At 39.1% G+C, this 12483-nt stretch overlaps 1 protein-coding gene across 2 annotated transcripts in view; it reads left to right on the top strand.

Moving 5' to 3' along the window:
• rbm33a (RNA binding motif protein 33a) overlaps positions 1–12483 on the top strand; it is a 150616-nt gene that overhangs the window by 79330 nt on the left and 58803 nt on the right. Inside the window, exons 11-14 of one of the 2 annotated variants that reach the window (XM_055664312.1) lie at positions 4871–4994; positions 5221–5540; positions 7297–7467; positions 8357–8425. In XM_055664312.1, the coding sequence (XP_055520287.1) occupies positions 4871–4994; positions 5221–5540; positions 7297–7467; positions 8357–8425 (684 nt within the window). The remainder of the gene's footprint in view (positions 1–4870; positions 4995–5220; positions 5541–7296; positions 7468–8356; positions 8426–12483) is intronic. The other variant, XM_055664313.1, reaches the window with a different exon arrangement.

Raw genomic sequence — 12483 nt, forward strand, 5'->3', positions numbered from 1 at the left:
GTCTTTTAAAAGTTGTTATTGTATCTGCAATGGCTCTCCCCTCTCCACTTTGTACGAGCAATCTTCCCTCTTTACTCTTAATACTGATGGTGGGAAGGCCTTAACTTAAGCTGTCGACGGTTCGGTTCCCCCCACACACACACACCGCTTAACCTGCATAGTTCCTCCAGCAGCTTGTTTTTTTGTTCCACATCCCACATTGTCAATCTCTTATGTCTCTTAATGATTGAAATATACAGGTTCAGAGGTGTATCTGATCAATGTGTACAGTTGATTTGTCAACAAGGCTGCAAGATACAATTGGCCTCAACACCTTTTGTGACTGAAGATAAATTAGGCGAGATTCACAATTGCTATTGAGCAAATCCCATTTGGGATTGCACATGGAGATAATTTGGTTTTACTGTGATGTCCCCGCAGTTGATACCATGGCTGACAACCTTAAGACCCAGACAGAAATAATGATCTTTTTGATGTAATAGTGGATCAGCTTCTGTGGGATAAAAGCGAGCTAGAATTATGAGGTCGGAAACATAGGAGATCAAATTGGTGTGAATTGAAAAGAAATGTAATATTTTCTTACAGGTGCATATAAATGTTTATTTTGTTTATTAATTCATGGACATCCTTGGTAATGCTGGCATTTACTCTCCATCCCTATTTGATCCCGAACTAAGGATTTAATTCCTCCGTAATTTGGAAATAATGAGGGATGGACAGTAAATGCTACCACTACCCGTGTATGGGTGGTTTTGGGGTGCCAGGACAGATATGGATGGTAGAATAGTTTCCTTTAGGGGCAGTGTTGGTATTGGATATTTTCAATGCGGCCAAGTAGCTTTGTGGTTATCGTAACTGAAACTAGATAAATGTATACTACGATTAAAAAGGCTTGAATATTTTACTCTCTCCACCCCTGCCAATTTTGATGTTCAGGTTGACATTCAAGTATAAATATTTTATTGGCATCTGTGCAGTTTACTGAGATGCTCATCTGTGTGACGTATTTGAAGAGTTTGATAATTGTAGAACTGGGTAGCACAGGAGGATTAAATTGTTCCTGTGTCAGCTCTTTGAAATAACAGTGCAACAAGTCACAATCACCGGCCGTTTCCCAAAAATGCTGTAAACATTTTATTTTCAAATATTTTATCAATTGTCTTTTGAAACATGTCATTGGTTCTGCTTCCTTTACCCTTATGGGCGGGTGATTCTGGATCATAATGTTAAATTAATCTCCTCTCATTTTGTGGTAATTTGCTAAGTACTTTAATTTTTAACCCCTCCAGCTATCTAGTTGATATTGTTGGAAGTCGTTTCTTAGTATTTACTCCATGATAACCGTTTAATTTTTGAACAACAACAAAATCTCCTTTCATCTCTGCTGTAAGGAGAACAATGTTTCTATGAGCTCTCCATGTGATTGAAATTCCTCCCCGTTGCCTCCAAATCCTTGAAATGCTTTCTATAAACATTGTGCTCGGCATAATGCTCCAACTGAGGACAAACTAATGATTCATAAAAGTTTAGCCTAACTGCTTTCCATTTGTACAGTATAATTACCTGCTTTAACATCATCAACAATTTGTCCTTTTGCTTTCAGAGATTGGTAAATGAGAGCTCATCCCCTCACCCCAGTCTCTCTGTTGCTTGTGCCCATTTGAAAATTATGGGGGGAAAAATAATATTCAAAGATGTTAAGTTGCAAATTAATTCTTGCATTTAAAATTAATGTGCTTGCATTCTGGTACATCTAACATGAGAGAGCAGCTTAAAGGACTTCAAACCTCTCTTGCGCACATATCAGTGAATAGACATCTTAAAGTGTTAATTGCCATATTCCCACTTATTTATATATTTTAAACTTTTGCAAATTATGTGTACTTGGAGTAATAAAATTAAGATTTGGGCTGGCAGGTGTTAGATATACAATTAAACTTTACAAGGGTGGCTTTCATATCGTCCTCATTAGTTCATTTTGAAGTTGAGATAGCTTTTATAAAAAGAACATTTTCATGGTCTGAATTTTTTTTTGAATCTAATTTTTAAATTTGTGATTTATAATTCATTGGGTTCATTTGCTAAGTATTGTTCTAATGAACTATCATGTGTTGAGTCTCCCACTTTATACATAATATAAATGGCTAGTGGTAAAGAGGCAGTAGTTAATAGTTAATGTTTTTGTTTGTAAATGTGGATCTTAAATAAAGATTTATGGGATCCTGTATTTATTACTAACATATGATATAGCTTAAACACAAAAAAAAATGTATGCCCAGGGGATGTCTCTGAGGTTAATAACCACTCTGCTGTATATAGCCTCTTTGAATGTAAAGAGATAGGCGTACAGGTTTATTCATGACATCTTTTTTTTCCCCCTCAAGCATTTGATACTGTCACTTCTGGTCTGGAAGATAAGGGGATCTATATCCAGTAACTGAAGATACTTCACTGTGCATTGTTGTAGTAATGCCTGCTGTATAGCAATCATTTAATTTACTTAGGTTTTGCTTCTTTGCTCCAAACACAGTCAGTTGAATTAACTTGTGCTCACCCACTATATCAGATTTATTTTCACGGATAAATATTTTACATTTTAAGTAGGATTAATAATAAATGTCTGCCTTGAAGACGGACACTATTAATTCGTTGAACAATTCGTAAGATTTCAACAGTGTTGTTAAAGTATTTAATTAAAGGTTTTTGTGACTACACAGCTGAAGCTATTGAGAAAGCTGATAAGTCGTACAATAGTCATTTGATCCCTTTGGTTGGCTGTGCCTCCTTTCAGTCGTTGATTAACTTTTTGTTGAGCACCTTATGTGAAGTTTCAGCTGTTTTACTATTGTAAGTAGTTGCCATCATTCCACATGAAAAGATGGATTACCATTGATAATATCATATAATTAACATAAGGTTGAAAAGCAAAAGCATAATTTGTGCAAGTTTCACATGCCAAAGAAGGTTAATTTCTCAACTGGAAAGAGCCTGTGAGAAAATAAAATGAGTGGCCAGGTGTGATTTTATTCTGCAATTGGAGGAACCAGCTTTGCTTATTTTCTTTAAGAGTTATGGTGAAAAGTATGTGCATCTCTTCCTCTTTCTGTCTCTGGTGTGAAGTGTGATGTAGAATGTGCTATTTATAAAGTACAATGAATAGATGTCACATATAATTCCTTTGCACAGAAGTGACAAACAAGTAAATTGCTGACCAGACTGGTGGAATAGTTAACCTTATGCTTGCAACCGGACTTTATTCCCACTGGGAAACATTCTTCTGTGCCTTTTAAACCCGTTAAAAACAAATGGATCACAATCTTAACTTGGTCACTTTCAAGAGAATTGTGGATAAATTAGAAATTTGGACTTGAAATTTTGTACATTCCGCGCTGACCAGTGATCCCCGCACCTTAGCACTATCCTATACCCACTAGGGACAATCATATATTTTTTACATTTACCAAGCCAATTAACCTACCAACCTGTACGTCTTTGGAGTGTGGGAGGAAACCAAAGATCGCGGAGAAAACCCATGCAGTTCACGGGGAGAACGTACAAACTCTGTACAGACAGCACCTGTAGTCAGGATCGAACCTGGGTCTACGGCGCTGCATTCGCTGTAAGGCAGCAACTCTACCGCCACGCCACAGTTGATGAGATCCATTGATTGAATTACCGTTATTCCCAGCAATGAAGACGCATCTGCGTCGAAGACGCACCCCCATTTTGAGTTGCTAAATTTTGGGGGGGGAAAGGCTGGTGGGACAGGGTCAAGGGTTTGCTTTAGTCAGTAGAAAGGAAGATGTGAAACTCCTTCAAGGAGGCAATGAGGACCAGGGAGCCTCCATCTTCGCCTGTCCCACAATGCGCTGTTCAGGTCTGAGGGACGGGGACTTCTTGGTACAGGGAGATCACATAACGGGGAGAGAGAGAGGGAGCCCGGGACGGAGCAGCCAGCCTTCCGCCCAGTCGTGACCTGCAAACCACCATCTCCACCGGTTGTGCCTGTGATAAAGGACACCGTGGCTGGCTGGCTGGCTGGCTGGCGGACGGCCATCACAGAAGGTGCTGTGGTGGCTGCCGGTTCCTCTGTCCATTCCCGGCGGCTGCTCGTGGCCATCTGAGCTACTGAGTGAGTTGCTGGAATGATCCCCGACCCCCTCCTTCTCAACGCTCCTGCCCTCCCTGCAACTTTACCACTGGCAGCCCAGCCATGTTTACTACTTTGTGCAGCCCAGGCCCGGGCCAGAGTCCCCACACACTGTGAAAGGAACTCTTCTTCCCCCCCCCTCCCCCTCCAGCGGCGCTGTCCTTTTACAGCCACTTCCCACTTTACAGCTGCTTCCCACCAGCTGCCAGCAATGAGGGGTAGACTTGGCTATCCCTCGGTACAGTAACATCGTTCTTGATGTTGCTGTACTGAGGGATAGCCAAGTCTATCTTTCTTGGCTAACAATCTAACCTTTGGCCTCCAAGACGCAGGTAAATTTTCATACCTTATTTTTGGGTAAAAAATAGCTTCTTCATTGCCGGGCAATACAGTACATTTCTTTACAAATGAAAATGGTTAATCTGCCAATCCAGGATGGTCATCAAATGGTTTGTCCTGATAGCGAGGACTCATTTCTGACATCAGATATTGTGCGTCCTGATTGATTTGAGAAAGCAATGGGTACATAAAGCCAATTTATGTTAACGTTTAGTAGTTGAGTGTCTTGGTGCTTTTTTTTTGTATGGCTGTATGGCAATTCGAATATCACTGTACCTTAATTGGTACACGTGACGATAAAAGACCTGTGAAACCTTTGAAATTACATCATTTGGATGAGAACAGTCAGTCCGACTCTGACCACTGTTATTTCTTTGGCAGAATCCACCAGAGTTTCAGCCACCTATTCCAGTCCCGACTAACTTTAATCAGCCGCCTCGGCAGCCTCTTCCGGTGCCATGGAGAGGCCCACACCCACAAGAGAGAGAGCCCTTCTTCATTAGTGGTAAGCAATTGAGAAGTATCTTTTTAAAACCATCAGTCAAAAGAAATGTTTATAATAACAATAAAAATTGTGAATAGTTTTCAAAATACTTACCGGTAACTTGGATGTTCATTTTATTAATCATGCTGAAATAACTAAAGGTTTTACAATGCAATTAATTAGCGCGTTAATGAAGTCATATCTTGGTATTATACCATAGACGATTAATGATTGTTTGAATTTGCAGAACCAAGATTTCAAGGACAGCATTTGTTTGAACAGCGGAGTCCACCTCCCCCACTCATGAACAACCATGCAATGTCTTTGCAACCTCCCATGGTGTACAACCACCCAGGTCCAGGTTTCAACTTGCAGGGGCAACATCATATGTTTCCAAGGGATGCTTCACTGAGAACTGGTCTTCAGCCCCAGGGTCATATGGGAATGCCTCCCTTTAACCAACCTGGTCTATTAAATCCAAGGCCATTCATTCCTCCAAGACAACAATTTCCACAAGCTCCTGGGCAGCCATTTCCACCATCTCCCCACATCCAGCAAAACATACAGGTATGAGGAATTACGCACAATAATTAGCTATATGGGAATACTAAGGATGTAACCAATGTTTTGCCATTTGTGGTAGCAGAAGGTAGCACAAGCATCAAATGAAGATTTTGGAATATTAGGTATTGATGTTTTTTTGTGAAGGATGATACTTCTAGTTTACAGTACCATTATTTTATTCTCTGATCAATCAGTTTTTAAATGTTTGTGATTATTGGCTTTCTCTGAACCAAAATTCACAGCATACCAGGTGGACATTTAGATAAGCCACAATATAGATGAAACCAGCACCCTTTTTTTGGTTGACAAAAAGATGCCAGATCACATATCATACCTTACTGTTGGTGTCTAAATCAGAACATTATCCTATAAGCTGCTTAAACTGTTTAGTGGCATGATTGCCTAATTGAATGAACACATTTTGTTTTTTGAAATAAAAAGGATGCTGGTTTATACCAAAGATAGACACAATATGCTGGAGTAACTCAGCTGGTCAGACAGCATCTCTGGAGAAAATGCTATTTTATCCAGTGATGCCACCTGACCTGCTGAGTTATTCCAGCATTATGTGTTTATTTTTGTTTGTTGAACTTTAGTAATCATTTTGCAATATTCAAAAAATTCTAGAAATGTGAAAATCTTGTTAACTATTTAGAGGTGTCAGTACGCTATACCAGAGCATACCATTAAAAAAATGCTCTGGTTGAAACTGCCAAAAAGAATCATCTGTGTCCTGGGTTTGTGTTGAACAGGAAATTGTTTGCTGCAGAAAATGTCTGGAGAGAATCTTAGAGGCAGATAGCAGCGCCCTCTGCTGCCTAAGTAGTAAATAGAGCTTCAGATTCACAGTGTCAATGAACAGGCTTGTTTATGTGCTTTTTAAAATAAATTTTGTTCATCAATAATTTGCGTAAAATGTAAAAGCGCCATCTTAAATAAAGGAGGACCCTTCTGAAGGAGGGTCTCCACCCGAAACGTCACCTATCTGCGTTCTCCAGAGATGCTGCCTGACCTGCTGAGTTACTCCTGCACTGATCCTTAAGAGTAGACCTCTGAAATCGAAATAAAACAATTTTTTGCACAAAATGTTAGTTTTATAATCAAAAAGCTAAGTAGATATGAATCACCATGGTAGTATTTTCACCAAGTTATATTCATGGTATGTGCCAATAATTGAAGCAAACAAGATGTTTGTTTGTAAACGTAACTATTAAAGCAGCAATGTCATCAATAATAAATGAAATTATTATCTCTCCATGCGAAATGAAGAATTGTCTTCTCAGAAGATGGAAAAAGTAGAGTGCAGGGGAATCAGTGATTTACTAACGGAATTAAAAACAAGATACACATCTGTTAAAATATGCTGTTAAAATAACTCGGGTTGCTGCAATGCATAGTACGCAGTACTTGCTGAACTTGAGCAAGATACGTGATTTTGTCTATTCTAACCCCTAGTGTTGTATACGTGAAGTTTCCTTGTTCTTTCTGTGACTCCTCTTTCCTCTAAATGCGTCAGTTTCCTCACACATCTCAAAGATTTGTTTGGCTAGTTAATTGATCTTGGTAAATTGCCGATAGTGTGTAGTTGAATGTTACAATTGCGTTGGGGAAGTTGATGGCAATGTGGAGAGAATAAATAGGTTTTATTCGGTGGGTTGCAGGGCCTGTTTCCATGCCGCGTCTCCGTGACTATATATTTTTTTTCCCAACGTGGGTGACTTCCAGGTATTGAAGTGTTAACCTCATTTCATTTTTTCAGCCTCCCATGCAGCTGCAGCCATTGCCGCAACACCAGAATAGCTGTTCTCCCCAGCCGATCATTCCCAATCCTCCACACCAGTTTAGGCCACACTTACAGATTCTTCCCACGCCTGTAAATGACAAGCGACTTCAACGGCCGCAGCGGCAGAATATGATGAAGCTTCGACATGTAAGCACCATCTTCATTTACGAAAAGTTTCATTCAGTCATCATGTAGGAAATGTAATTTTAACTTTTGATCTGGATACTTACTGCTCGGTTATCTGGAAGCAGAGTTCCAGCCGAAACATTTACTCTGGTGCTTCACTTGGTGCTTGACAATAGGTTTAGAGAAATTGGTGTGTTTTGATTTAACTAATGACGGCTCACTGTGACCCCATTATCTCAGCGTGAAATAGAAAAAAAATCCTGCTAACCCTTTAATCATAAAACATATCGGATTGACTTCAGTTCAGCACTTCTAATGTGTTGTTTTTCTAGGTTTCAGTGGAGGCGTCTTGATATTCTGATTTTGTTTTACTTTACATGGACACCTGTTATTGGAAATGTTATCCAATGTCATGCATTCCGACGTAGACTGCAAGATTATTACCTTGTAAGCAGTTGATTTCTGAACAGTCTGTGTCAACTATCAATTGAAGCCCTTGTTTTGTGCTTTGCCACTAGTTGCAGAAGACAAACAGTTTCTGGTAATTTGTCAGTCATCAAGCTTCATGGCCCATAGCTTCAGGGCATCTAAGATTGAGCATAATATGAAGAACTGCAAAACTGACATACGGTAAAGGACTTGAGAATAAAAATCAATGCAGGTTTATTGGAGCATATAAAATTTAAAGAATAATAAAGGTCATTGGGTCCAATCAACAAATCCCTTTTTAGTTATTCTCAACATCTTCTAGCTTTTCTATTATATCCCTATTTCCTCTCATTTTTAATTTGTTTTATAATCTTCACTTCAAAAATATTTCTTTATTTCTCAGCTCTGCTTTCATTGTGTGAAATATTCCTGCTGAATTCTGTCCCCCCATAATTTTTGAAGCTTTTTTCATTGTGAACAGTATTCCTCGACCTGGATCAGCTTCACCAGTCCTATGAATAATTTTGGAAACATGTTCTTGTTGGAAAAGGTAATCAAAAACAAATCTAACTTCAGTTTGCACACTCACATTTTTTTTATAAAGCTTTCAAAGTGGTAATGACTAATCACTAAGTAATCTAGCTGAAGTCTATAACTTAGATCTGACATTATCCCTCTTTATAAATGTTTCCACTGCTAATGCACATATACTCTTTTTTGCACCCAAGTACAGCACCAATAATCTGCATGATTATTCGATAAAAGCAGAAGTCCCATATCCTTTGTCCATTCAGTAAATTATTCAATCTGGCTTTCTCTGTTAATTGCTTCCTCCAGTATTGTTTAATACTTGTCTGTATTTGACACTCAAAATGCTCTTGATTAACCAAATCAGATTTAGAATTTGTTTGCATTGTGACTTTATTCGGATTGCCTTCAATTTTGCTGATGTCAACAAATTGCTCAGAAAATTATTTAATGAATTGTCTTGCCATTACCAGGTACGACAAAGATTTGCCTTGCATTGGGAACATTGGAATGTCATTCATTCTTGGGCATATCTATTCAGCATTGTGAACATAGAAGCAAATTTTTGCATTAATTGTATTAGCATTTTTTATGCTATGGGCACAGATTCGAAATTTAATTACGAGATTTAAAATTGCAAATTTAGTAAAGTCTACATGGGAAAAGCCTAGGAACTAGACTGGTGAGCCTAACATCAGTGGTGAGTAAGTTATTGGAGGTGATTCTGAGAGAGGTGATCTACAGGCATTTGGAAAGGCAAGTGATTATGGATAGACAGCATAGCTTTGTGTGTAGGAAATCATGTCTGAAACAACTTGAGGTTTTATGAAGAGGTGGCCAAGAAGATTGATGAAAGCAGATGTTGCCTACTTGGCCTTTGACAAGGTACCTCAAAATAGGTTAGTTAGAAGGTTAGACCACATGGGATCCCATGAGTGCCAGCCAATTGGATACAACATTGTCTTGTCAGGTAGGAAACAGAGTGTTGTGACAGAGGATTGGTTTCCTGACTGGAGGCCTGTGACAAGTGGTGTACCACAGGGATTGGTGCCAGGAACTCAAGCGTGTTCAAGGGCATTGGTCAAAATTGGAGGAATGCAGCAATATGAGGTTGTCTCACTGGAGGCAGTAAAGAGTGACAAGCCAACAGAGGGATTTTGAAAGCTCTTTAGAGATCATCAGGCAAATGATTTTCTGTTGGACCATTAAACTTTCCTGGAATTGTATTATTCTTTAACACTGGTTAAAACTATTAACTTGTGCTTGTTTTTTTGTAGTAAGTGATTAATCAGTATTAATTTCCTAATCATTGACCAGCTCTACTCACTCTATCTATATGTGTATATTTGTTTCAACTAATGAAAAGTGATAAAATATAAGTCATGGAGGTTTGCACCTTTCACACCAAACTTGTGAGACTGGTGCTGAATCAAACTGACACCCATAAAGGTTCACAGGAATCTATTTACCCCTCTAAATGCTTCTTGCATATTGATATTTTCTCCATTTTAAACTATTCTATCTTATAGATCTCTGAAGAAATTTCTGCCTCCTGGAAAGACAGCACTTTGCTTCAGTGTTTGTACTATAGAAACAGAAAATAGGTGCAGGAGGAGGTCATTTGGCCCTTCGAGCCAGCACCACCATTCATTGTGATCATGGCTGATCATCCACATCAGTAACTTGTGCTTGCCTTCTCCCCATATCCCTTGATTTTGCTAGGCCCTAGAGCTCTATTTGATCCAAATGTGATTTATTTGTATTTGATCCAAATGTGACGAATGTTCCTTCTCGGCAAACAGATTGCCTTATCTAAAATCATTCCCATTTTTAACCGGAGGTATAAATTAGTCTGAAGAAGGGTTTCGGCCCGAAACGTTGCCTATTTCCATCGCTCCATAGATGCTGCTGCACCCGCTGAGTTTCTCCAGCTTTTTTGTGTACCTTCGATTTTCCAGCATCTGCAGTTCCTTCCTTCAGAGAAGGTTCACCAGACTGATTCCTGGGATGTCAGGGCTTTCATATGAAGAAAGACTGGATAGACTCAGTTCGTACTCACTAGAATTTAGAAGATTGAGGGGGGATCTTATAGAAACTTACAAAATTCTTAAGGGGTTGGACAGGCTAGATGCAGGAAGATTGTTCCCGATATTGGGGAAGTCCAGAACAAGGGGTCACAGTTTAAGGATAAAGGGGAAATCTTTTAGGACCGAGATGAGGAAAACGTTTTTCACACAGAGAGTGGTGAATCTCTGGAATTCTCTCCCGCAGAAGGTAGTTGAGGCCAGTTCATTGGCTATATTTAAGAGGGAGTTAGATGTGGCCCTTGTGGCTAAAGGGATCAGGGGGTATGGAGAGAAGGCAGGTACAGGATAATGAGTTGGATGATCAACCATGATCATATTGAATGGCGGTGCAGGCTCGAAGGGCCGAATGGCCTACTCCTGCACCTATTTTCTATGTTTCTATGTTTGAACAAATTAAATTATAGTCAGGTTACGAATACGTTCAAGTTGTCATAAAGTTGTAGCTATCTCATGTGTAGTTATATGTTGCTTCACAAAATTATATGGAGGAAACGAGCAGACTTTCAAGTTAACCCTCGTGTTCACTTAGGGAATAAAATAAAGGGCCTCTCATTTAGCAAAGTCACCTTTTGTAAGAAAAAATATCAGAGAAAGTACATTTGATGACTGCACTTATTTCCAGCATTTTCTTTTACTATGACTGTAAAACCAGTTGGAAATATTATATTTGCTTATTTTGGTGATGCTGAGAGTAATCTGAATGCTTCAAGATCTAACCTAAGTTATTCAGTTCCTTCAGTGCCTTGAATTCTATTTGGCCTGATTAGTGCTTGTGCCACTTTGGCTAGCAGCTGACATCCTTGAGTAGTCTCGTGAAAATGATGTCCCTAATTTTCCTATGAAGAGGGTATTACTAATGTGTGTCTCATTATGAATTATATAGTATACGGGGGAAAGAATGAATTGATAAATTGTCTACTCCAACCATTGTCTCAATAACAGTTAATTCCTCGCTGATTCTTCACTATTTGGTGAATGCTTTCAAACACATGTATTACAAAGCAACTCAGGATGCTGGTTTATACCAAAGATAGACACAAATGCTGGATTGATGCTTTATTCGTAGTGTAGGAGGCAACGGAGCGACCATAGAGAGATATACAAAATTATGGGAGATAAAGTGAACACTCAGTCTTTTTCGCAGGGTAGAGGATTCTAAAACGAATGGGCATAGACTTAAACTGAGGGGAGTTATTTAAGAGGGACCTTGGGCAACTTTTTCACTCAAGACAGTCTGAATGAGCTGCAAGAGGACGCCGCAGAAGTGGATACAGAAGGTATAACTTTCAAAAGACATTTGGATAGATACATGGTTAGGGAGGGTTTACATGGATGTGGGTCAAATGCAGGAAAATGAGACTAGCTCGCAATGTCAATGGTCATCATAGGCCAAAGGGTCTGCTTCCATTCTGTGTAATTCTTAGAAATATATTGTCAGATTTAAACCTGATGATTAATTTTGTTTATCTTTCAACGGAGACTGCCTAATCATCTGATGCTTCTGTTTTCATTTTATATTTTCATTTTCTGCACTTGTTTATATTTTTATTTTTATTTGCGGGGGGGGGGGGGGACATTCCTTTTTCTTGCTTTTGTTTTATTGTCTGTTTCTCTTGCAATTTGGGATGTTTCCCATGCTAATGACAGAAAAAGCAAGTTATTTGTAATACAATATTTATTGTTTTACAATGATTCAATGATAATTGTTCACAATTTTATTGATTTTCATTTTCGTGGTTCCCATTGGTGCACACTATCATTTACCCTGTTAACATTCACATCTTGCATTGTGTTAAAAGTGTAACAAGGACTGGAATTAGGTCGTCATGTTACAGTTGTACAAGACAATGGTGAGAGTATTGTGTGCAGTTCTGGCCACCCTGCTGTTGCAAGAATGTCAGCTGGAAAGGATGCAGAATAGATTCACTTGGGTGTTACAAGGACTCTTGGTAAAAGAAGAGACAGGATAGACTGGGGCTTTTATTCCCAGGCT

This window comes from Leucoraja erinacea, chromosome 2 (assembly GCF_028641065.1).
Source record: "Leucoraja erinacea ecotype New England chromosome 2, Leri_hhj_1, whole genome shotgun sequence".
Taxonomy (NCBI): domain Eukaryota; kingdom Metazoa; phylum Chordata; class Chondrichthyes; order Rajiformes; family Rajidae; genus Leucoraja; species Leucoraja erinaceus.